The 26,554-nt window shown below is 39.3% G+C and overlaps 3 protein-coding genes and 1 non-coding gene across 4 annotated transcripts; all 4 read left to right on the forward strand.

Annotated features, from left to right (window-relative positions):
* Positions 1-746: 746 nt before the first annotated feature.
* LOC115682953 (U2 spliceosomal RNA) lies at positions 747-942 on the forward strand. Its single transcript, XR_004005949.2, has one exon. It is a non-coding gene; the product is annotated as a U2 spliceosomal RNA (small nuclear RNA).
* A 965-nt stretch (positions 943-1,907) lies between these two features.
* On the forward strand, positions 1,908-11,350 carry LOC115682873 (isoleucine--tRNA ligase, chloroplastic/mitochondrial). Its single transcript, XM_056312481.1, is given in 23 exon segments — positions 1,908-2,206; positions 2,591-2,789; positions 2,968-3,122; positions 3,205-3,306; positions 3,857-3,926; positions 4,040-4,152; positions 4,321-4,389; positions 5,078-5,185; positions 5,506-5,656; positions 6,179-6,410; positions 6,641-6,927; positions 7,042-7,178; positions 7,293-7,440; positions 7,639-7,770; positions 8,194-8,322; positions 8,535-8,662; positions 8,739-8,903; positions 9,039-9,164; positions 9,387-9,460; positions 9,693-9,942; positions 10,124-10,303; positions 10,743-10,898; positions 10,900-11,350. Coding segments are annotated over 23 exon segments (3,210 nt in total). The 5' UTR covers positions 1,908-2,176; the 3' UTR covers positions 10,969-11,350.
* Positions 11,351-16,131: 4,781 nt separating this feature from the next.
* Positions 16,132-16,647, forward strand: LOC115669510 (RING-H2 finger protein ATL70-like). The gene has a single exon (XM_030590709.2). The coding sequence runs from the start codon at positions 16,132-16,134 to the stop codon at positions 16,645-16,647; it is 516 nt and encodes a 171-aa protein (XP_030446569.2).
* Positions 16,648-20,326: 3,679 nt separating this feature from the next.
* LOC115682901 (peroxidase 5-like) lies at positions 20,327-21,951 on the forward strand. The gene is made up of 5 exons (XM_056312084.1): positions 20,327-20,453; positions 20,572-20,714; positions 20,962-21,432; positions 21,612-21,660; positions 21,710-21,951. The coding sequence occupies exons 1-5, from the start codon at positions 20,387-20,389 to the stop codon at positions 21,949-21,951; spliced, it is 972 nt and encodes a 323-aa protein (XP_056168059.1). The 5' UTR covers positions 20,327-20,386.
* The last annotated feature ends 4,603 nt before the right edge of the window (positions 21,952-26,554 follow it).

A 26,554-nucleotide genomic window follows, 5' to 3' on the forward strand; every position in this document is an offset into this window, starting at 1 on the left:
AGGAGCAACAAACTCGGCTCGATTAGTGCAATCCCAGGGATGTGAAGAAGTCCTCCCTTGCTGGGGGGGGGGGGGGGGGGTGTGTTGAGAGAGACAGAGGGAGTGATATATAGTTGGGATGATGTGGTTCTACTGCATACAAACTCAACTTTGTCCTTCAACTACACTTAGATAGTTAGTCAAGAATCATGCTTGATTGTCCACCAGATCTGGTGGTGCTCATGACCGGCTTCATGATACAATTCAAGTCCTCCTGTCAAATTTCCGAGAGAATGATCAGAAAACCAAAAAAGAGGGTAAATGAGATCGAGAAATTTTCTGAATTTTTGGACCATGGATGGATCTCTTTCACCAGGAAAGTGAGTTATAGGCCAACTTCGTGTCTTAGAAAACCTGTTCCATAATTTCAACAGTGACTGGGGCAAGATTGGGCTTGATAAAAAAGGAACATAAATCCGGAGGAGCAACAACCTCGGCTCGATTCGTGCGATCCCAGGGAGGGATAGCAGCAATCTCCTTGGCAAAATTTCTGTTCTGCTCCGGAACAAGCGTGAAGAAACACCGCCCAAAAACAATCAAAACGCTCAACGAGTCCTCGCTTGCACGTGAGGAAAGGGAAAGGGAGAGAGGAGGGGGAGCGGTGAGGCGGTGATAGAGAGCCTCTGATCAGTCCCACATCGGCTGCAGGAAGAGGATAACAACCAGGACACCAGTATAAGAAGCGACGGACGAGGTGTTTCTAAAGCATACCTTTCTCGGCCTTTTGGCTAAGATCAAGTGTAGTATCTGTTCTTATCAGTTTAATATCTGATACGTGGGTCATCGGTCCACATGATATTAAATTTATTTTTCGAGGGGGAGAGTCCATCACAGTAGCTTGCTGCTGGGGCTCTCGCGCGTCGCCTTGGCGTTACACTGCTGCCTTGGCCCGGCGCACCCCACCAATTCTGAGTCAAAATTTTTTTAATTTGTGGGGTTGGGCCTGGATGTTGGTCCAACGGCCCATTGGACCAAACCAATAGAAGCGAGGCAACTACAAATGGTCGATTGTTCAACTGGCCCATGGGTGCGGGGTGTCTTCAGCCCTTTGTTTCAAGCACTATATGTTTTTGCTAGGAAATTCAAGCACTGGTAGTTGCAATTCGAGTAGGAAAAATCGAGGAGTCTCGAAGGATACCGAACTCGATTGATTCTTGATATCGCAGTAGAGATAAAAGGCGGCACGTGCGGTCGCTTCAGTCCCCGCATTCCTTATGACAAATACCGATCGAATATCTTGTCATTAGCATCAAATATAAAGATGTTACTCAACGCGAACTTCCTCCTAGTCGTGTTGGGCGTGACGAGACGGATAATTTGATTATCGAAACCAGCCGTGCCTCTATCTCTTCGTACACCGCGACTTTTACGCATCTATTAAAGGGTCAATTGTAACGAACTCAAAAAAAAAATTGCCGGTTTAATTCATGTGTATTTTCGTAAGGGAGTTCGAGTAGCTTTTCTGATATTTAAGTACTTGAAAAAAATTATTTGATGAGAAAAAAAGGGAGTGGAGACAAGAATTAAGAGCTTTATCTCGAAAGAGAGCGTTAATAATTTTAATCAAAAACAGTTTTTTTTTCCTTACTTTTTACTCTTCCCCTCGAAATTTTGAAAATCGAAAAGAACTTCCCTTGAAGTTCTAAACAAATTGCTCGTTAATATTCGCAACTTTTTAATGCTTTTAGGCGTCGATTTATATTTTTACAAACGAAATCGAAATCTACAATAAATCTTCACAAAAAAAAGCAAAATACGACAGGACCTTTCTGTAAAAAATCAAAACTTTGGAGGGGTCAAAGTTAGAACTTACAAAAAAGACCTAAAAAGATTTCGTGAGGAGAGGAAGAGAAACCAAGAACACAAAAACCGTAGGCTGTCCCTGTCCTGTGGCGTCTGATTTCTCTGAGGTTTGAGTTCAGTTTCATCTTTGTTATCCACTTCCCCCAACTCAATGGAAGAAACTCAGCCATTGCTGCTTCCATGCTTCTTCAGAAGCACTCCTCCCTCAGCCGTGGAGTGATTCGGTTCAGTTCAAGCGAGAGTCCGGGTTTCCATCCCGAAAGGGTCACACTCTTCTAGTGTGCTTTCGCCTTTCGGAAGTCCCCGCTTTGTCCAATCCGAGAGAAGCCCCAAGATGGTCGTGATTCATGCCTCTCCTTACAAGGTGGGTCAGTTCTTTCTCTGTCGCCCGTGCAAACTGCGTGGCGGGTCTTGAATTTGCGCCGTTTTGCTTTCGTGGGGAGTGGCTGGAGATGCTGAAAAATGATTACTTTAGGTGAAATTGTAGGAGGGGTTGTGTTCTTTCCTGCTCTCTGAGATGGGTTCTATTGGTTTTCATTAAATTTCGAATTCTGCTGATGAATTTCCTCTTTTAATGCTGTTAAGAGTAAAGGCATTTAGCATTTATTGACCTGTCGCGAAAAAGCCAGTCGTATCTGAGTTCCCCCATAGGAAGTCTGCTTGAGCTGTTGAACTTGAGTGATTGGCTCGAATTGAATTGATGGCATTCTTGTTGTTACGACTGACAAAGCTGCTTGTGCACGGTCAGGTTCTCACTCAAAGGACTTGCGGTTGTTTGGGGAAGACGACTTCAGTCAACAACCTATTTTACTCGAGGAGAAGCTCTTTGCTTGAAAATTTTTCGTTGTTGGGCAGGATGAGAATCTGTAGTTTTTCAGGTGCCAATGTGCCTTCATCCAAGCGGAGGTCTCGAGGGCCGGTTATGGCAGCCAAGAAAGCTGCTGAAGGTACTTGGAGCATTTAAATATTGTGGGTTTGATTGTCCCGGAAATCATTTGAATATTTTGGTTTGCAATATGCAGTCTTTGGACGAGTTTCGCATGTTTTTGTTAAGTTGTGCTATGGTTGAGTTTTGAGATGCCACTCCTAGTTATGACTATTCTGCCTCAATCGGGAATTTTTTAGGGGGGAAGCAAGATGAGGGCAAATACAAGCACACAGTTGATCTACCTAAGACAAGTTTTGGGATGAGAGCAAATTCTTCTCTTAGGGAGCCAGAGATACAGAAAATGTGGGACGAAAACCAGGTGTTTGAAAGGATTGTCAACAGAAATAGTGGGGTGGGTTCTGTACTTTCCTTATGATTTTTTCCCCTCCCTTTTCGAATATGTACTTATTAGCTGATGTTACCTTGCTGATTAGGAGAGTTTTGTGCTTCATGATGGTCCCCCCTATGCAAATGGTGACCTGCATATTGGTCATGCCTTAAATAAGATTTTGAAGGACATAATCAACCGATTTAAGGTACGTCCCATGCCTTCGCAAACTTATGTTTCTCATCTTCTAAATTGATCTGTTGTCCTTTTTCTTTTTTCTTTTACATGAGCATGATGCTTAGCTTTAAACAAAAACCAAGCAACGATAGCTCTTGTAGCTGTTAAAATTGCTTGCCTTAGATTCAAAATTCAACTGCCATAGCCTTACTCAATGTCTGGAAAAATTTAAATTTCCAAAGCAATACTGAGTCAGGTTTGGGTTGTATAGAGACCACTCTGTAAGGATATAGATTATAGTGATATTAAATGGGATTCTCCAACAAAACATTTTTTTTTGGCTGGTTAACTAGTCTTATTAAATGGGCAACATGACCACTTCATCGTATAAGGTAGTTCGCTATAATGGATGAGATCAATTTGAGTGGAAGGACAATTTGATGTTTTATCAAGGAAAAAAAAAAAAAAGAACAACCTTCTGCTTCTGTTGCTTTTTAGCTTCCACATAGTGTTCAAAGATCCTGTATTTCTGTTCCAACTGGGCTTGTGATGATTTTACTTTTGTTTGTTTTCTTTGGCAGCTTCTTCAGAATTTTAAAGTATACTATGTTCCTGGTTGGGATTGCCATGGCCTGCCAATTGAACTGAAAGGCATGTACTTGTAATCTTATATCTGTGCAGTAATACGTGGAGCACAACCATGTATTTGTGCATGTGAAATACTTCCGACTAGTGACACGCATTCATTTATACCGTCATCGTAGTTCTACAGTCACTGGACCAGGATGCCAGGAAAGGTCTCACTCCGATGAAGTTGAGAGAAAAGGCAGCGAAATTTGCCAAGTCCACTGTTAAATCTCAGATGGCATCATTCAAGGTCTGAAGCCATAAGCTTAGTTCCTGCCTAATTCTTGCCGTAATTGATTCATCCATTATCTGATGGAGCTAGTTTACTTTTTCATGAAAAGGAGCTAGTTTTACTTAAGGAATTTCATGATGGTGGGAAAAGCTTTTTCACAAAATTCAATTTATGTCATATTTGCAGCGATTTGGGGTGTGGGCTTCGTGGAACAACCCTTACCTAACTCTTGATCCAGAGTATGAAGCTTCTCAGGTAGAAGTTCTGACTGATTCTTTGTCAGTTTCTGTTGCTGAATTTCTTTGATCTTTTTAATCTTCTGTATACTTTTGCTAGGATGGATTCTATATCTTTGCTTAATCTGCATGTCACCTTTGGAGACGGCTTTTGCAAATCCTTGTTTTCCACCAGTTTGTGCCTGTAAAAGAGTAATTGACACTTTCGAAATGCTGATGACAATGTGCCAGTTAGATTCTTTGGGTGGGACAAGTTTTGTGCTTAACACTTAGGTTGAACTTGAAGGATAGGGCCAGATTGAGCTCGATAGAACCTATTTTGGTCCCCAAATCCTAAATAGATTAGTACGATGATAGAGTGATAAGGCTAATAAATAAAGTCTCTGTTTGTTCATGGTAGGTGTAACTAGTGAATGGCGAGTTTGATTGAAAATCTAGATTGGCGTGTACTGCTGACCTGACACACTGCAATTTGACAATATACTATTCACTGAGACAACTGGTGTTTCAGAAGCCCTCTGCTACCAGCTTGATGTGGTTGTAGATATGTGACTAACGCTCTAACTTGCAAAATTTTCCTGGACGATGAAAGGGAAAAATATGTTCATTCCTATAGGGATCTTTTAAAAAATGCACTGGATAACCTAATTAATCTCCTCTATGATTTCGATTCTAAGGAAGGGCTTTTGCATTTCCCTCACTGCTAGATTGAAGTCTTTGGCCAAATGGCCCTTCAAGGTTACATTTATAGAGGCAGGAAACCGGTTCATTGGAGCCCATCTTCGCGTACGGCTCTTGCAGAGGCCGAGTTGGAGGTGAAAACTCTCTCTCTCTCTCTCTCTCTGTATATATCTTTATGTGTTTGCGCGTGAGAGTTGCATGTTGTGCACAGGCACATGCATGGAGTATATATGGTGTATATACATTTTTTTTGAGTCCTCATGTCTATAGTTAGTGATGGTTTAGCATTACTCTTTGGTGTTATCTGTTGAAAATTATACTTTGTTATTAGCGAACGCCTAATCCATTCATTTATTCACAGTAATTGTTCTCAATTCAATGGACTCTACAACCTACTTCTCCATTTAGGATGTTTCTGAGACGGCTTTGTAGCTAAACTGGATAATGTTTGCAGTATCCTGAAGGGCATGTCTCAAGAAGTATATATGCCATTTTCAAGTTAGTTGATGCCTCGCCATCATCCACTAGCTTAATCAGTGAATTCCTTCCTGACCTGGGCTTGGCTATATGGACAACAACTCCATGGACAATTCCAGCCAATGCAGGTATCCTCAATGCATTCTGTAATGAATCTTGACTCGTGAGGTGCAGAAAGGGAGTGATGAGGACTTAATCTTACTCGGGGTTAATTTCAATGTAGTGATGGCTTGAATTTGCCTCATTGATGTCAGGCTTATTTCTAAATTGATTTAGATTTTGCATGGGTGGGAGAGAAAAGCAGGAGGGGCCCCTGCCGCGGAGAGGGGGGAGGGGAAGTGTTTTCTGAACTACATATGGGTCTGAGTAATTTGACCAGTTTGGACAGAACTTAATACGGTGTCAAGGGGGTTTGTCATGACCTTCAACTCTCAGGATCACTTTTATGATTCTTAAGTGAGGGTTTAAAAAAAATTTCCATGTTTTGCTTCACCATTTTGACAGTATGTTCTCAAACTGTTCTGGCTGTCTTATCCTACAAATATCAAATTAAAGTCCACTTTTTCTGCCATCAATAGTTCTCTGGGTTTTATGCCATTTACGCATTGGTTGGTGAACATGCTAATTGCTCCTTTTGTTGATGTTTGCAGCGGTTGCTGTGAACGGTAAACTTCAATATGCTATAGTCGAAGTACATTCCTCTCCAGGGGACACTCCTGTACCTAAGGAAGATAAAAGACGCAAACTTGGACTGGTTTTGAAGGGTGACAAGAGGCCTTTTCTTGTTGTGGCATCGGATCTTGTGCTGGCACTAGAAGTAAAATGGGGTGTGAAGCTTTCCGTGAAGAAAATTCTGTTGGGTTCTGATCTTGAAAACTGCAGGTTGTTCAACGATGACATCTTGAATTGAATAGGATATTGTTCATGTTAGTAATTTAAAGTTGTGATATGATATCCAAGTGAATGCCAATCATTTCAGCTTCACATATAGGTTATAAGTTTTAAAGATTGGTATACATAGATAATGGAACATAATCTATTAAGTGTGGCTAATTCTTTATTTGGTAGATTCATGAATCTGTTGACACAGTTTATCTTAATGTGGAATACAGGTATATCCATCCCATAGATAAGAGGGAGTGCCCAGTTGTCACTGGAGGAGATTATATCACAACAGAATCTGGAACTGGACTGGTCCATACAGCTCCAGGTCACGGTCAAGAAGATTATGTCACTGGCCTGAAATATGGACTTCCTATTCTTTCTCCTGTAGGTGATGATGGGAAGTTCACTGAAGAAGCTGGACAGTTTAGCGGACTTGATGTACTTGGGGATGGTAATACTGCTGTTGTGAACTACTTGGATGGACAGTCATCAATTGTCATGGAAGAATCATATCGTAAGTGATGTTCCTTCTCCCAATATAGTAATTCCTCACTTTAATCTGGAAACTTTCCTATTATAAGTTCGCAAACAACCCTTTTAATTGGCATATTGCTTCTTTCTCGTGCAGAACACAAATATCCGTATGATTGGCGAACAAAAAAACCTACTATATTTAGGGCAACTGAGCAGTGGTTTGCTTCAGTGGAAGGGTTTCGTCAGGCTGCTATGGATGCAATTGGGAATGTCAAATGGATCCCACCTCAGGTAGTGATCCTAGAGTTTTCTTTCTGCATGACTATTCGTATGTCTGAATTGCTTTGAAATAAGATCAACTTGTAGTTATTCTAACTAATTGTCTTTTAACTGGTATTCTGTCAGGCTGAGAACAGAATTTCTGCAATGACTTCTAGCCGGTCCGATTGGTGCATATCTCGGCAAAGAACATGGGGTGTACCCATTCCGGTTTTTTATCATAAACAAACCAAGGAGCCTCTAATGAATGAAGACACTATTAATCATATTAAATGTAAGAATCTATGAAAGTGACAAGATTGGTTTCTCTCTTTCTTTATATGTTTATGCCTTATTTTATTTTGTATGTATAAAGGTACAAATACTGTATTCCCCTGCCACTTGTTATGTCAAGACTGAAGGTTTACATTCCTACTGCCAATGCATTTTGTCTTCCTTAATGTTGGTTGACGAGACAAACTCTTGATTTCAGCCATAATAGCCCAAAGGAGTAGCGACGCATGGTGGTATATGAAAGTAGAGGATCTACTTCCCGAAAGATATCATGATAAAGCATCGGACTATGAAAAGGGCACTGATACAATGGATGTCTGGTTTGACTCAGGTGTTATGCTTGTGATATGATGATCTTGCTTTTTTCTTTGCTCTGTTAATAATCAGAGGGCGTTGAGGTAGAAGTGGGAGGAGTCAAGTTTTGGTTGATTCATTAAGTGATTCTCTACTTCTAATCTTTGTTATTAAAGGATAAATGCATGTCTTTTCCATGGAGGAATTTTCAGCAATTATGATATATCAATATAGTGGTTCTGATGTATTCTGCTAGATGATTATTAGTCAAAACCTTGGGTACATACATGTTAGTGGCAGAATTAGATAAATGAGAGGTTGGTCAAAAAACTCTAGGCTGGACTGCAATTAAAAGCGTAATGGTCACTTTGGTTTTGACTAGAGTTGGTTGTGTACATTAGTGTGTGGTGGTTGAACTGAAATTCTTCTACGGTGCTCTTTTGCTTGCTTTCTTTTTCAGGCTCTTCATGGGCTGCTGTACTGGGGAAAGGAGCTGGCCTTAAATTCCCTGCAGACTTGTACCTCGAAGGTACAGATCAGCATCGTGGCTGGTTTCAGAGTTCCTTACTAACAAGTATTGCTACGAAAGGTAATGAACACTGACTTTGGTTCATGCAATTTTCTTTAATCTTCTTCTATTTTGGCTTCTATATGCATTGCATCAATTACAAAATTTATGCGCTTCCCTTGAGAAGTTAGATGATACAATCATTTTTGTGATACTTGTTCACAGTGATACTCTCTATTGGATTCTCTTGAGGACATTATGCTCATGCGAATTACTTTTCTCTTCATGTACAGGAAGGGCTCCATACAGCGGCGTCATAACTCATGGATTTGTGCTTGATGAGAGAGGTTTGAAGATGAGCAAATCTTTGGGTAATGTTGTAGACCCGTACACTGTGATTGAAGGAGGGAAAAACCAAAAGGTTCGTCTCCAAAGCCTTTTTCTAAATATGCCTGTCATTATCTGTTGGAGCTAAAAGTTGTAATTTCTGTCGGCAGGAAGCACCTGGATATGGAGCAGATGTTCTGCGGTTGTGGGTTTCTAGTGTAGATTACACCGGAGATGTGATGATTGGTCCACAAATTCTCCGTCAAATGTCTGACATTTATAGAAAGCTGCGAGGGACATTGAGATACCTTTTAGGGAATCTGCATGATTGGAATGTATGTCTCAATTCTTGTATGTCATCGAATATATAGTATGTCCTCTGGTCAGGATAGGGAGATCTCTTTTTGCTTATTCAAAGAGCATCCGTCTGAGTTATTCTATTTTCTCAAGCTGAATTGTGGAATTGGCAGGCTGAAGATGCTGTTTCTTACCATGAGCTTCCAATGATTGACCATTATGCTTTATGTCAGCTTGAAAATGTTGTGAAGAACATTAAAGAGAGTTATGAGAATTATCAGTTCTTCAAAATTTTCCAGGTCTGTTTCTTATTGTGCTACTTTAGATTGTTAATCATATTTTCTTTTACTTAAACATCTCAGCGATGCATCTTTTTTATTGGTTTATATGCCTTTGTCATCGAGCAGGCGTAAAGTCTTTACTAGAATGAGTGGTTCATGCGTAATAGATCTCAATGTGTCCTTTGTGCTTTGTTAACATTTCCATCATTGATTTAATTTCCTCGATTTTCCATTTCTCAGATCATCCAGCGGTTTGTAATTGTTGACCTATCAAACTTTTATTTTGATGTTGCCAAGGATCGACTTTATGTTGGGTAACCTCCTCGTCTTTTTCTGTAAGAAAGATTTCAGCGCTTAGCCCACTGTATACCTCCACCTTCCTGTATAATGGTGCTTCTTTTAGCATGATTCATATGCAAGGATGTCATGTTTTTGGCAATGAGAAGTTGCAGTTCATTCATACCATATGTATAGGTTTTGAAGGTTGCATTTTACTTCTGACATGGAACTGTGGAGATCTTTCTTTCTAAGTAGTTAAGTTAACAGGGGCACCGAGAGTTTTACGAGGAGAAGTTGTCAGACAGTTCTTGCAGAGCATCTGCTTTCTCTTGTAAGGGTTATTGCGCCTATAGTGCCTCACTTAGCAGAGGATGCATGGCAGAACCTTCCGTTCCCCTACACCGATGAAGATGGTTCTGTGGCCAGATTTGTATTCGATTCGAGATGGCCTGCCTCAAATGAAAGATGGCTTGCTTTATTGCCGGAAGAAGTTGACAGTTGGGCAGAAATTCTTGAGGTAATTAGAATCTCCATTTTACCCAAATAGGATGTTTCTGTGAAAATTCATGCTTCCTGAAGTGAGAAAAAGGAATATTAGTACTACTCTCCATTTTTCCCGACTATGATATGCTCTAAGGTGTCCATTTAGAGGTTCTTCAGTTCTTCCTCTGATATTATTCTGCATCAAATGTCTCCAGCTAAGGACAGAGGTAAATAAGGTTCTGGAAATCGCTCGGGGCAGAAAATTGATTGGTTCAAGCCTAGAGGCAAAAGTCTTGTTACATACCTCCGATGCAAATCTTGCCTCCCTATTATGCAAAATGAGTGCAGCCACAAACGATGCAGACAACTTGCATCGCATCTTCATAACTTCTCAGGTATTTTTTATTCTGTCATCCTCGGTTCTGATATAGATGATTTGTGGTTCAATTGCCATAATTTCTGTTTTCGGTTCCTACATTATTGGCAAAATGCATGACTCATTATCGATGCAATTAAACAAGTGAGATTATGAGTATCTGTATGTATGGTATAATAATTGGCAAGCTGTGTAATTTGATTTACCTCGTTACAATGGAAACTACCTTCAATGCTTCTGAGCACATCAGGTGGTGAATTATGTGAATTGAATTTTTTGTATACATTTCTTTATACATTTATTTTAAAGGTTCTCTGCATTCATCATGTCGTCAAGGCTTGATCTGCTTTGTTCAGGATAATTTTGCTTGACAAATAGTTTATAAATACACTATCCCTGTGTCGGTGAAACTTGAGCAGTCATCCGCACTCAGATTAACGTACAATTTGCACATGCAGGCGGAGGTAATTCCGTCTCTGGAGGATGAACTGACCGCTGACGTTCCTTACACTGGAGAGTGCGAGATTAACGGCAAGAAAGTCTGGATTGGTGCCTCCAAAGCAGAGGGATCCAAATGCGAGAGATGTTGGAATTACTCGCCCAAAGTCGGTTCTTTTCCAGAGCACCCAACACTCTGCAGCCGATGCTACTCTGTCGTGGTCATTCAATCGCCTCGTGCCGTAGCAGCAGTCAGCTGAGGTATTGTTTCAAAACGAGAGGCTGAAACTGTTGCACAGAACTTCAATTGTTGTTCATCTTTGGTCGCATCTTCGGCTACATTTTAATTGGGTATGATCTCATCTGGCAACTTCTGGGATGATAGGATCGATATCTTACATATTTGTGCAATAAAGCATTAGGTTTGCAGTTTTCTGAGGATGCTCATTGCCTTATGCATGTACCCTAGAAAAAGGAAGGTGGTGATGCCCACACAAAGGTTTGAGATTTATCATTTTTTGCCCCACGAGGCTAATGATGTTAGCTTTTGGAAACACATTTGACATTTTCACAAGATTGTATTTTTAATGACCTTGTCAAATGTATTTATGGAAGAGCTCTATGCAAATTTTGGTGATTGCAATATATTTCTTTGTGGATTTTCGGGGGAAGTAACATGAGAGAGACGGCAATCACATAGCTTGTGTTGTGCATCATTGGGCCTGATGAAATTGGGGCAATTATGGTTCCAATGCAGCCAGTCAACTTTCTATTCGTCCCAGTCCGACACCTTCGGCCCCGAATTGTGGGCTTGGTGGGGTCTGGCTTCTCGTCCTCGCCTTTGTTGACTAAAATCAAACGACTGGGACTGAGTCAACTTGGTCTCGGAGGATACCTCCTTGAGGAGGTGGTGGGGGAAATGGCCGCGGAGGCAGTGGCGGAATTGATGGCGCCAGGATGACGATGAAGATCATGGAGAGGCAGAGGAGGGCGAGGTTTCTGTGCCGGAGAGACGGTGGGACTGGGTGATAACTGGGGAAAAATGAGTCAATTTGAGTCAAACCCATTTTTATCTCATCTAAAACCAATTTGACCCATTTCTCTGACATGTTCATTAGCTAGTACATTTGTACATGCCAGAGTTGACAAAATGGGCTCAGGGCCCAATTTTTCGGTTCAAATTCAATGGGCTGCATCAGATATGGGTTGTTTGCAAATTTCAAAACAAGTTAAATTGGGTTCACAATATCGAAGCCTAACTAGATGTGGGCCTTAGTGGGTATAAAGACAAATCCTGTAAGCTTAAAAAGGGTATTAATTGATGATATATAAAAATAAATAAATAAGCGCCCGCGCTGTTTCCATCCTCTTATTGGCTCATAATACCTCCTATCATATTGATTTGACTACATTATTTCTTGCGGGTCTCACTTTTAATTTAAGATTATTTCTTTCAATTTTTCTTCTTTTTCTTTTGTTTGAATTTTACTAGAGATGAGAATACACATATTCCTCTCAAACAACATTTGTTAAGGTTAAATGTGGGGCCACCCTTGATTTAAGATTATTTCTTGCCTTTTTTTTCTCCTTTTTTCCTTTTCTTACTCAATTTGGAACAAAATTGGTGCTCCTCTTTTCTAAAAAATAGTTTATTTGGTAGATAATTTAGGAATTATTGTGTTAATGATTGGACATTTCTCTTTTTTTTTTGTACTAGGCAACTATATTAGAAAAAATAACCTAAGCATAAGTAAAAATGCAAAGAACCATCTACCAATTTTTGTACGCTTTTCATTTAATTATAACTTTAATATTTGTCCTTACGTTGTAGTTTGTGTATTTTAACTACTTAACTTTCATTTTATTAGTAGTCTCATTTCCATGCATTTTTCATGCCATCTTTACACGACTTTTAGAAAAACTAAAAATATGATGAAGTTAAGCACATAAAAAATTCTAAACATCCATTATTGTCTTGCAAATGCAAAGGAAAATGCTCCCTAAACATTATTAAATAGAATACTATCTTTATCCGTTGACAAGAAATTATGGCAATTGTAATTGCATTATAAGACAACCCATTCAAACCATTTCAAACATACAATTTTTGTCAATTCTAAATACATCAAAATTCTCATAGAACCATCAATGAAAAGAAAATTATCCTCAAAGTACAAATGTTCTGCAATAATGACAAGTTGCATATGAAAATTAATAAAAGAAATTGTTTGTTTAGCTGCTTCGCTCTTCTCGAAAAGGCTACTCTCTTGAAAAATCTTCTACTTGAATCAAACAATAAAAGTTTTCGATTACATTAATAAGAGAGTCATTATTTACTTAAAACAAATATATATATATATATATATATATATATATATATATATATATATATAGGAATAAATGTCAATGTCATTGTGTGAGACGCTCCAACCTTAGAAGTATGTCAAGTTGAATTGTTGCTTGCTTGAGTCCTTTGTGTCTACTATGTTTCACCACCATGAATTCCAATGGTCTTTGAATGTGAGTTTGATCTGAGATCTTTGCCTTTCGATTTACATGTCCGACTTACAAGTACCACATCTCTTCCCCTTTTTAACAATCTCAAGTGTAGAAGGATCACATTGTGTAGAAGTTGCTTCCACTTTAGTTTTCGAAATTGAAGGATGACCTCTATGAGATGTAGCTAGGGGCTCATATAAGAAAGGATCACTTGCTCGTACAAATTGCTCAATATGCTTTCAAACAATTTCCTTTTTAAAAAGTAGGCATGCTTGATACACCCTTTCCATCTCATGAAGTAGTTGCGGAAATGAATCTTCTTCATTAATTTGCCTAATATCGTGATCCAGGAAGGACTTTACATCAAGCCTCCATTGTTGATTAATTATATCTAAAGGTAATCCATCGAAAAACCTAAATCTTATTTCATGCGCACATGAAAGGCCCATGCATTGCATTTCCATTTTATTCGCATTTCCATTCTAAAGGTAATGAAGTTCATGAAAAGAGAAATATGAAGACCATGAGGAAATTAGTCACATTTCCATTTTATTCGGAAAATCTAGTAGTCTCATTTCCGTTTATATTCCATTAGCAGTAGTATCATCAACAAATATATTTAAGCAATTTGGATCCTCGCCAATATTGTCTTCCATAGCTACTGCACTACAAAACAATAATACAATGAAAATGAGTAAGTATTGTATAATGCATACATCAACCACAATATTCAATCTTTGAGTAAATTCTCATAAATTTGTATTGAAAATCGAAGTAAAAAAAGATTCACGATCATGAGGATAATCTATAGAAATAAAGTGAACAATCTACGGATAAAACTAACTTTTCTTTACTCGATATATGATTGGTGCTTGCTCATATTACAAGAATGGAGAATAAGTATAGAAGAAAACAAATATGAAGAAAATGTTCAAAGGTAATGGGTGTGGAAGAAGCGGCTAGGGTGAAAAAAATGTGGTTTGAAAGGGATGTGGGTAGTTTAAATGAAGAAAGAAAAAGTAAGAAATAATCTTAAATTAAGGGTGGGACCCACAAGAGATAGTGTAGTCAAATTAATGTGATAAAATCGTGTGACAAGCTAATAAGGGAGTGAAAATAGCATAAGTAAGAAAAGAAATAGAGAACTTTTATGTCGAACAAGAGAGGGAACCCCGCTGACGGTGCCCCTCTGCCGTCGGTGACATGATCACACCTCTACCGCCTGCCGTTGCCGTCGCCGATGGGCAGCCACCTTTGTCCTCCTCCTAGCTACTTGCAGAACCGAATGCAGTAACAAAACCACAAGAAATCAGTAGAACAACAGCTTGACTCAAGTGTCCTAACTCAACATCCTCGAGTGAAATCCAGCGCTCAAACTCCTGAAAAAACTCGTATTCAAACATGAAGCACACATCCACTTTCCTAGCGCAAAACACTAGAAACACCTATAACCGCACCGAGCCCGCAAACCCTAGAAGCAAACAAAGAGATCCGGCACCAAAATTCCAACTATTCCAGTAAAAAAGAGGCAGGCAAACATTGAACCTCATTGTCCTCCTTGGTTGCCATTCTCATCGGCGGGGGTGGCGTTCTCATCGGAGGAGCTAGCGACGGCCTCGAGCTCCTCCTCATTTTTCTCGTGGCTCGGCTCATTTAGCTACTGTTGCTCTTTGTCAAAGCCGTTAGACTGGGTCTTGCGGACGACACATGCTACTTCAAGGGTTTTGCCATGGCGGTGCTAAAACCCCGTTATGGCGGATCGAAGAAACAAACAATTAATTTTGTAGATTTGTTTTTTCATTTATTTATTTTTAAAAATGTTTTTCTTTTTTTTTGTTTTTTGAGACCGGGCCTTGCGGAAAAACCTGTTTAGCCCGTTGATGTGTACTTAAAAAAAAAAAATTAAATTATATTTATTATTTAAAAAAAAGGTTAAGCAGCGGCGAGGAGCCCGCCGCTGCTGCAACTTTTTATTATTATATTATTATTATTATTATTATTATTATTATTATTATTATTTTCTAAAAATTAAAAATTCGAAAAAGTCACATAATTTCCAGTGTACAAGTCGACCATTTTTTTTAATATAAATGCAAGGTTAGCTTTTTGGCGAATTTTGGCGAGTCACTTAAGTAATCTATTTTCCTCCGAATTGGCACAAAGTGATCCGAAAAGTTATGAACCAAAGTGATCTTCGTACAGTTGTGACACTCGGTGTCCTTTTGCCCTTTTTTGGTGGGCTATGTGGGTGGATTTGAGTTGGATCTAGATTGGGTTAGATATGGACCATCTAAATCGTTTATAAAAAAATGTGAGTCAATACTAGTTAAATGGATGGAACCCATTTAAGAGGCACCCAAACTCAATCAAACCCACCCATTTGTCACTTATAGTACATACCAAGATGCTTGACTTTCACTCATCCATTATCAATAATCCATATATTTCCAAAGCTCCTATAAGTCATATATACATGATAAGTCCACGGGTTTCATTCATGTCTTGATTCTCACAAAAAACGACTCGATTCATTTCATTATTTTTTATGGAAAAAAAGATTTTTCTACTTCAACACGAGGCAACAATGGTATTACAAGTTTCTTTTATGGAATAAAAAGTATAGCCTTCTGTCCACATTTTCCAGGTCTAACAACTCTTAAGCAAAGAATTATAACAACACCGAGTAAACTTCTGTATGCTTGTATGGAAACAAATCATGCAGTTAAGTAGTTTCCACTGACAATTCTTTCCGCTTGAGAAAATGCAATAGAAACAAATGCCAAAGATTGCCTTATGATTGCGGCGTTTTGATAGCAGGGTTCGCTCCTCCTTCTCCACATCTTGTCTCTCTCTCTCTCTCCGACTTCAAACGACGTCCCTAACTCCTCGATTGATTGATCCGCCAGCGACATGAACAGCACCTCCGATTACCTGAACCCTGAGCAGAACAGGGGTGAATTCACGAAGGGAATCCGGTTCATGCTCATCGTCCTCGCCCTTCTCATCCTTATCAAGCTCGCCTGCTACATCTGCACCCACGTCCGTGTCTGTGTCTGCGTCCCGCGGTCCCCCCGGTCCTCCTTGGCATTGGCGGAGAACAGTGACTACTCGGTCGTGATCGCGCTTGGCCTTGATGACACCAACCTGGAGAGCTTCCCGAAGCTCCTCTACTCGCAGGCGAAGGCCGCTGGAGGCATCGGTGGCTCATCCGTGAGCTTCAGCTGCTGCTCGATTTGCTTGTCGGACTACAAGGAGACCGACGTGCTGAGGATGTTGCCGGGTTGTGGCCATTACTTCCACTTGAAGTGCGTTGATGAGTGGTTGAGGTTGAACCCGTCATGTCCGTGTTGCAGGAACTTGCCTGTTCCGACTCCGATCGGGAAGCTTCTCGCTGAGGTCGAACCTTTGGCAGCGTCGCGGCTGTGATTCAGACCGATTGGAAGGTGGTGGAATTGCAGCGGAGCTTCTAGAGTCGAGCAATACTGTAAACAAATTGATATTTCTTGCGTAGAGGTTCAAGGTATTGTCTGATCGATTTCGCACCTTTGTTGATGTTTCCTTAATATAATTTTTGCTGTTTGGAAATTGCCTTTAATTTGGCCATTTTCTCAATTTGGGTCAAGTGCTTAGTCAAATTGAGGTCGAACGATCCGCGTTTCTGACGAAACTTATTTATTTTTTTGGCGAGCCGTCGCGGCTGTGATCCGGCCGATTGGAAGGTGGTGGGATCGGCGAGGGGCGCTCGCGCGAGGCGGAGGTCGCTTCTAGAGCCGAGCAATACTCCAAACAAATTGATATTTCTTGCGTATAGGTTCAAGGTATTGTCTGATCGATTTTGCACCTTTGTTGATGTTTCCTTAATGTAATTTTTGCCCTAGGTTTTAAATGCAGTAATTTTTTTTTAATGTTACCTAGTCATTCTATAATGAAGATATATATAACATATAACATATTTAGTTGGTTTATTGGAAGAGGGATTTTCTGTTTCTGATTCCGAAGAAGTTTCAATTCAAATCATTGAAGGCCTTATTCTTCAAGAAAGTCTTCTAAAGAAGTGTCATCATCGGATGCGGCCATATTTTCATTGAGTTGATGAATGATTTCATCATCTACGGATAACTCATTGAGACTTTTATTAATTTTATAATATTTGGAAATATGTCCTTTTGTAACATTTAATATCTTTGAAACTTTTGTTGAGGTTTTTCTTGTTGAGGTTAATTTATAAGGTTTTGGTTTTCCTTTTCCTAGTCATGGAGGACAGTCTCTTTGCATTTTTTGTTGGTTGGCTCAGTGTACGAAGGGTCATATTGGGCACAGAAGTCAACTAATTCTTTGTGTGTAATTGATTCTTCGTTCTTAAGTTGTCTCTATTATTTGATCGTGTTACACATTTGCATACCTTGCTATTGGACTTATGATATTAATTCTCCATAAGATAGTAGATGATACGGGATGTGACCATCATATTCTTTTCTTATTTTATTACCAACTTGTTCTTCTATTAGGTAAGGTAATACTGCTAAGAATTTTTCTTTCTAAAAAGGTTGATCACAGCCTCCCTAACAAGGATCTTGTTAGACAGAGATTTCTTCAAATCTTCCTAAGGATTTGCATGTCATATTTAATAAGAGGTCATGATGTCTATCTTTTATGTGTGAAGAATCTCCTATGAAATGTTGTGATATAGAGAAGATAAACCTATTGACAGCATCTTGGATGATTTGACCATTTTCTTCGGTATGCACTTAAAATTTGATTTTTTTGTTCTTTGCTAATATAATTATCCCACCATCCTTTTAATTGCCCAATTAAACCAGCAACTAAAAGATGAGCTACAACGTGATCAGAAACATTTTGTTGAGTTTTATAAGCATTGGCAACTATGACCATTCGATTTAATATGTTAATAATATTATTTTCAGCAACTCCGTCTATGTTCCATTCTTAGATTGCCTAAGGAGAATATTTATTTTGAACTAGGAGGATTCCTCAAGGGTTACACCAGGGGGAGTGGCCCTAGAATAATAAAGTTTTTGTGGATTTTTCCATGTGAGTTATTCACTTCAGGAGTAGGTTCATTATCTGATTTAGCAGTGGATTTGTCAAAAGTATTTATTTGATCCGGAGTATCAATTATGACTAGACCTTTTAATTTGGAGGTGTCAATTATGGGTGATTTTTCTAAAAATTCTTTTTTCTTTTCTATGACTTTGGAAAATTCCAAATTATATTTTTCAAGGGATTCAAATGTTTTGAATATTGGTGATTTAAAGGTTTTTGGTTTTGATAAAATTTGGGGAGAGGAATGTTGGATAGATAATTCTATCCTGTCTACTTGTTTTCCAATGGTATGAAGATGTTGATTCTTAGATGTTAGCATTTTATTTTACCGTGAGGAGGATGATTAGATTCGATAGTTTGATCATTATCTAACTTCCATTTGTAAACATGATTAAGACTTGGATTTCTCGTGATTCAAGAATATGTTCTTCAAGCCAATCAAAGAAAAATATTTGGATTTCTAGTTCCTACCTGTAATCATAGTAGTACATAGTAACTAGATAGTGAATAGTGATTGGTCTGCCATGACATTGAGAGAACACTAATTTGTTTGCCATGATTGGTAATTGAGTGAACAGTATAAATATATATCATAATCTAATAAAAAAATAAATAGGAAATGTATAACCTAATCAGATAACTACTATCTTATTCAAATAAAATTAAAATCTTGACAACTGTAATCTTATTTAAGTAAGAAAATCACCAAAGATTCAAAGACGATTCCTTAAATCAAACAAATAAAGGCTAAAATGATAATAATCAAATTACAATCTTTTAGCTCCCGCATCATCAATGGAAACATTTAATGATTCAAGATTTTGGATTGAAGATTTCTACATACATCGTAAGAACCTGTTTGCACATTCTTTAAATGCCAATTGATCATTCATTTTTTCTAGCAAAAATTGATCATTCATTTTGCGCACGACATCCTTTCTTCCCATTGCACTCGCAAGAATATTGTCCTCATCGTCTTTACAATATTTTGTGACTTGGCACTTAATTAAGCTTTTGGGTTGGAAATCGTAACGTGTTAAAAAGCTTGAAAGCCAGTCGTGAGCAACAAATAACGAAAAGACGTGGAAGTTCTCAAAGCTTAATCACACTTTTCCTTAAAAGATACATTTCCTTTATTCCATTTTCTAAAATTTATTTCGCCTTTTTTTTTGCTTCTTGTTTAAGTGAATGCATGTTTGATTGGATATGTTGATGGAAATCAGATTTGAGCTCTTCCTTAATAATCTTCCTAAGAGAGGTATTGAGTTTCCGTCATGTCATCCCAATGACAACAAAATAGATGGATATTATCAAATGTTGGTAGAGCTTAATTGACTGCACCAAAGCATAGCATTAGTGGATTTTCTCAATGCATCGTGCATGATTAGTAGTATGATCATTCTCTAGAAACATCTAGTCAATTCATTGACTATAAGATATCCGTGGCCCATAACTAGCCGTCGCGCAACAATTAAGGTCAATTGTATATCTCCCTATCTTAACATTATTCGCTCCAGTTGAATTTGACTAATTGGCACCGTAAAAAATAATACACAAGCTAAAATGTCCTTACATGTTCAATGAACTAGCTACTACCGACCGTCAAATAAATGAATATTTAAATGTATCTTATTGTCTTTAGCTACGTTGGGAAGAGTAAACTTAGAATACTTCGATTTCTATATGATTTGAGGAGATCAATGCAAGCGATGACATGTCGGAATATGACCACAATTCAAACTTTGCTTCCCATTTCCCTCTTATTATATGTCTGAGACGCGTGCTTTTGAAAAAGAACGGTGTGGAGGGCACACGCCTTTCATTCTTTAAATCTAATTTATTTGCATGTTGACGTACTTTTTTTTATTGAAATTCTTAAAGACAGCTCAATGACACGAAGCTTCAATAGACTTTGCCTCTTTAACCATCATTCTTGGTTTCCCACACTCAAATTATCTGCAACTAAGTCCCTATAAAAGGGGCCATTGTAGCCATGGCTTGTGTCATCCACACTTCTCTTCTCCTCTCTTTCATCAAGAACCCTAGTCATTGAAGTTCTAAAGATTCTGAGGGAAGTGCTCATATTGGCTCATCTGTATCAATGGCAAGCTTGAGCACTTACTCGAGCTTTGTTTTCGTCATCTGTCTAATTTCATCGGCAATTTCAGGTCCTCTTTCGTTTTCCCTTACGCTAGCGGTTTCAACACTTGTGCTTGAGTTGATGTATTGTTCATTTTCTCGTCTTGGTCATAACTTCTTTTTTATGTTTGGTGGGTCCAATTTCAGGTCCATTGAAGGTTGGGTTTTATCAAAAGAAATGCCCATCAGCTGAGGCCATAGTGAGAGAGTCAGTACAAAAGGCTCTCGCTGCTGATCCCGGAGTTTCTGCTGCCCTCATTAGACTCCATTTCCATGACTGTTTTGTCAGGGTAATTATCTAACTCGTTTTGTATTTTATATGCAACATCATTGAGTAATCTCTTGTGATGTCAATCGTATTTGCAAATTGGCCCATTCTTTCGCAAAATCCATAGATGGCCAGCTTTCATTTGACGGTTGAGTAATTAATCCAAGGGGCAGTAACGACTTGTATAATTGATTGATGTAACAAACTCTAAATGGATATCTAAATAAAGCTGTCATATGTGGTGTGACGTATGTTCTTCTGGCACTCAGGGTTGTGATGGGTCCATTCTTCTCGACTCCACCATAGGGAACACCGCGGAGAAAGATAGCATGGGAAACCTCGGCATCGGAGGCTTTGAGGCGATCGATGATGCCAAGACCAAGATTGAAGCCCGCTGCCCTAACCCTGTCTCATGTGCCGACGTCGTGGCCTTCGCCGCTCGCATTGGGGTTCGAGCTGCCGGGCGCTTACACTATGCTGTCCCAAGCGGGAGGCGGGATGGGAGAGTCTCCCTTGCGGCGAAGGTGATCGAAAACCTCCCTGGCGCATTTTTTAGCGCTGTGCAACTCAAAGAGAACTTTGCGAAGAAAGGGTTTTCGCTCCAAGATATGGTGACTCTCTCCGGAGCTCACTCCATCGGGGACTCTCATTGCTCCGAATTCACAAAGCGACTCTACTCCATCAACTCGACATATTCCCAAGATCCTTCCCTTAATCCAAGTTATGCCCATATTTTGAAGATCGGCCGGGGAGAAAAGAAAAGAAAAGGAAAGAAAAAAATGAAAAATATTTAAAATAAAATGTATGAAGAAAAAAATATTTAAAAAAAAGAGCTCCAGACGCAAAAAAAATCCACGTCGAAATACTAGATCTTTCTCGACTGCCAAGGATCTTGGCACAAATCGCCGACAAAATGCACGCCGAAACGAAGAGGGTTTGCCCCGCCGACCCGGTTGTGCCATTTGATCCTTTCCCCAATTATGCATCTTTGATAACCCGCGCCCCCGACCCGGTTGTCCGTGACGCTGAATGTACTCGATAATGCTTACTATAACAATTTAAAGAGCGACAAGGGATTGTTGTATTCGGACCAAGTGCTGTGGGACGCGCAATTGACGAGGGGGTTAGTGAAGGACAACGCGAACCACCCTAGCGCTTGGGCTCGGAGGTTCATGGCTGTGATGGTGCGCATGGGTTCAATCGAGGTCCTCACCGGCGTGGAAGGCGAAATTAGGAAGAATTGCAGGGTGATAAATTAAACGTTTCCTGGAATTGTTCGATACTGAATTTGTATATACATGGGGTCTTCGTAAATGAATAACAGATGTAATTGCTTTCGACGGTGTTTATTTTAGTGTTGTGTTATTATATTGAAGTTTGATCATTGATTGGTTTGGTCTATCCTTTGGGCAAATATATGAACAAAGCCATGAAAATGACTCGAGCTTGGCGGCTGAGAGAAGCAAGAAACATTCGTTTTCTACTCATTTTCCACTTTACACATGGTATTTAGCTACCTATCAATCTGTGGGCATGCATTGTCTAGAAGGGGCAATGACTAAAATGGAGTGCTTTCGTTAGTCCCATCTTTACCTCTTCTAGTCCATAGATCGGATACAATCACCTATAAGATTCATGTGAAAAATATATTGCTTTCGTTGCCATCAGCTACAGTTTCTCGAAGGTAGTGTTGGGTTTCGTGAGGTCAAAATTAAGTTTGACCCAGAAGAGCTTTATGCACCGTGTTTACTTTCACTAGAAGAGCTTTTTGCTGGTAGAGCTGTCATGACAAATTAGAAGACGCACATAATACCCACAGCAGAAAAAGATCGTTTCCAGTGGCTGAGGGAACTGCACAGCTCTTGTATATGCTCCCCGAATCCAAGCGTGGGTGTCCGTCACGCCTATCCACGCGGAACCAACATTAGCTGTGGCGATGGTCGCTCCTTTCCTCACGCAAATCAGCTTCTTGTTACCCAACAAAAAAGGTTGTTTCTAGTAGCTAGCGCATCTGTACATACTTCCACTGACAAATGCTTTCGCTTGTCAATTATCAACCGTTCATATTGTTCTAAACCCCCCTATCCATGGTATGCACGTGAGAAGCTGAAGTATTCCATAACTTTACTTTGATTCTCTCACTCAAAACATGTCAATCTATGATATTTTGATAAAAATAATAGTTCTTTGCGCTTCCACATGACAACACAATGTTATTACGAGATTTGTTTATTGAATCCATTAGAGATATAATTATCTTGTTTGATTGATTTTAATTGATTGTATTTGCTATTGTGATATTTTGTTGCTTTAGATATTCATTAAAAAGAGCTTATAAATAGACTCATGTACTCTTCAGTATTACACATCAAAATGTATAGAAAATCCTTCAATTCACTTTTCCGCATTATTCTTAACTTGGAATCAGAGCCTTCTTGTCTATGGCAACCCTAGTGCACTAGGTGCTCTTCGCACCCGGTGCACCCTGTAGCAAAATAAATTCATCCCACAACTCGACATTGTTTGCCCGAGTGCCTCGTTCAAGTTTGACCAAGCGCCACGGTGGTTGTGTTATGATGTCGGCGACGCGTCACCAAGTCGAGGTTTTCTTTTTCATGGAGGTAATTTTCGACGTTATTCGACTAGCAAAGCTTGGCTTATACCGCTTGCTGTAGACATGCTAGCCATATCGGTCCCATTTGTTCAATTACTGTTGTGACAGCAAAGTTGACCGACCTCTGATTCTCGACTTTTCATTTCTCGTTTTGAGAAGTTGACAGCACCACGAAACTTGCCGCCATCAGATAAGCAATATATTGAATTGTTGTCGTCAACGAAAGCTTGGAGCCATCACACGCGAGGTGGTGATGATAAATATGTTGAACGTTTGGAGGAGTGGGATAGCAAAAATCATCATATACTCACGTGGTTTCGAAACACTTCGACTCCATCCATGGGACTTGAGTTTAATCGCCTAAACAAAGCAAAGGAAGCCTAGGATCTTCTTGCTAGTCATTATTCCACATCAGATATTTCTCATCAATATCAATTGTTAGGGAATTTACATCCCATGCATCAGGAGACAGGTCAGTCTATTAACGACTTTTTTATCTTCCATGCATGCTATATGCGATTAACTAGCTTTATCTGAGCCTAAATGGGAGTCAACTTCTAATGCTTGTAAGTCTATTGAATATCGCAATCGCATGTGTGTTATGCAATTTCTAATGGCACTTAATGATGAGTTTGAACCTCTGCGAGCTTCACTTATGCATTGGGATCCTTTACCACATCTTGAGGCAGTTGTCTTGGAATTGTTGACTGAGCAGACTCAACTTGTTACACTAAAGGGGCAATTCGTTGCTCTATCAGTCTCAACTCCTACAAATGCAATATTTGCCACTTTTGCTTCCTTCTCATGGTGCAAGCCTTACTGTATGCACTATCACTGCCTTGGTCACCGTGCATCCAATTGTTATCAGCTACAACCTAAGCAACCTATGGGAATGAACAACCGATCTTGGTTTAGAAGTCCGCATGCATGCCAATCCATATTTGCTGCTACCAGTGAGGATTCCTCCAACAATTCATCCGTTTCTCTATCATTAGATGATCTTTGGTCCAAAGTTCGTTTCAGTAGTCAAGAATCTGGTACTTCTAGCTCCTCTGTACCTAGCCCTTCTACTCTATCAGTCACCTTAGGTACTCCTGATTTGTGGTTCTTTGATTTTTGCCTGCTATAATTATATGACTTCCAATTCCAATTTATTTAAGTCAAAAGCATACACTTCACAAGCACCGATTATTCATACAACTGATAATCCTTAGATGATAGTTATTCATACATGGAACATTTTGATGTCCAAATTGTCCGTGCCTAATACGTTTACGGTTCCCAAACTCCCATTAGACTTGATATTTGTGGGACAACTATGTGAACTTGGTTTTGACATTCATTTCTCTTCAAATAGTTGCCGTGTGTAGGACCTAAAGTGGGACACTTGTTTAAGCTTGTTTCCTTAAAGCTTCATAACTCTTTCGCTAGTTGTGCTGCCACAGTATCATCTAAAACTTTGCATTCTTGAATAGGTCATCATTCTTTAGGTCCTTTAACTTTAAGTGGTCATTTAGGTTCCACTGACAATAAAACTTTTGATTGTTTGCCTTGTAAGTTGGGAAAACATCATGCTTTATCATTCAATATTAGTGAATTTGTCTCTAATGCTCCCTTTAATCGAATTTATTCTGATATTTGGGGACCATCTTCAACTCCCACTGTGGGAGTATTTCGTTATTTTGTGATTTTTATGGATGATTATTCTCGTTATATATGGCTTTATCTTATGAAGAATCAATCTGTATTTACTCATATCTATCATAATTTTGTTATCATGATCAAAGCACAATTTTCTCAAAATATCAAGGTTTTCCATACCGATAATGCCACGGAATATGAGACATAGAGTTCCTTATTTGGCTAAGTATATTGTTGTGGTTGACTGGAATTCTTCTTTGGGTCCCTTAGCATTGATGGATGTCTCTTACTTTTCCAGAGAAGCACTAAGCCAGTAGTTTTTTGTGTGCTCTATCTTCAACTTAAAAGACTACATACATTGTAGTACGCTTGTCCATATGGACCAATGATGGTGTGTTTTTCCTTGTTTTCTTTTTCAGGCTCTTCATGGGCTGCTGTATTGGGGAAAAGAGGGGGCCTTATCTTCCCTGTGGACTTGTACCTTGAAGGTACGGATCAACATCTTGGTTGGTTTCAGAGTTCCTTACTAACAAGTATTGCTACGAAAGGTAATGGATATGCACTTTTGTCAATGCAATGTTCTTTAATTTTCTTTATCTTGGCTTCCATTTGCGTTGCATATTTCCCTTGAGAAATTAAACGATAGATACTAGTTCACAGTGATACCCACTATGATTTCGCTCAAGAACATTACGCCCTAAGAATTACTTTTTTCTGCATGTATAGGAAGGGCTCCATACAAAGGTGTCATAACCCATGGATTTGTGCGCGGTGAGAGAGGTTTAAAGATGAGTAAATCTTTGGGTAACGTCGTAGACCCGTACACTGTGATTGAAGGAGGGAAAAATCAAAAGGTTCGTCTCTGAAGTCTTTTCCCGGATATGCCTGTCATTATCTGTTGAGCTAAAAGTCTGATTTTCTGTTGGCAGGAAGCACCTGGTTATGGAGAAAATGTTCTGCGGTTGTGGGTTTCTAGTGTAGATTACACAGGAGATGTGATGATTGGTCCTCAAATTCTCCGCCAAATGTCTGACATTTATAGAAAGCTGCGAGGGACATCGAGATACTTCTGTTAGGGAATCTGCATGATTGGAAGGTATGTCTCCATGCTGGTATGTCATCGGACATATAGTATATCGGCAGGTCAGGATAGGAAGATCTCTTTTGCTTATTCAAAGGGCATCCATCTCCTTCTTTGAGTAGTTTCTATTTTCTCAAGCCAAATCGTGTCATTGGCAGGCTGAAGATGCTGTTTCTTACCAGGAACTTTCGGATGATTAACCAGCATGCATTATATCAGCTTGAAGATGTTGGGAAGAACATCAAAGAGAGTTATGAGAATCATCATTTCTTAAAAAATTTCCAGGTTTGTTTCTTATTGAGCTACACTTATATTGGAATTATCTGATAGGGGGTCTGCCTCAGATTCTTAATCATATTTTCTTTTGCTTAAACTTCTCAGTGATGCATCTTTTTTAGTGGTTTGATATCCCTTTGACATGGAGCCAGCGTAAAATGTTAACTAGAATGAGTGGTTCATGCCTAATGGATGTAAATGGGTCCTTTGTACTATGCTAACATTTTCGATCATTGATTTAATGTCTTTG

This window comes from Syzygium oleosum, unplaced genomic scaffold (assembly GCF_021117445.2).
Source record: "Syzygium oleosum isolate NSW1041296 unplaced genomic scaffold, Sole_v2.1 Sole_v2.06, whole genome shotgun sequence".
NCBI classification, from domain to species: Eukaryota; Viridiplantae; Streptophyta; class Magnoliopsida; order Myrtales; family Myrtaceae; genus Syzygium; species Syzygium oleosum.

Bases quoted from the DNA above. Each gene is read 5' to 3' on its own strand.
- LOC115669510 (XM_030590709.2), top strand. From the start codon at position 16,132: ATGAACAGCACCTCCGATTACCTGAACCCTGAGCAGAACAGGGGTGAA.
- LOC115682901 (XM_056312084.1), top strand. From the start codon at position 20,387: ATGGCAAGCTTGAGCACTTACTCGAGCTTTGTTTTCGTCATCTGTCTA. The intron at 20,454-20,571 runs GTCCTCTTTCGT...GTCCAATTTCAG, and splicing joins AATTTCATCGGCAATTTCAG to GTCCATTGAAGGTTGGGTTT. The intron at 21,661-21,709 runs CTTTCCCCAATT...CGACCCGGTTGT, and splicing joins CCCGGTTGTGCCATTTGATC to CCGTGACGCTGAATGTACTC.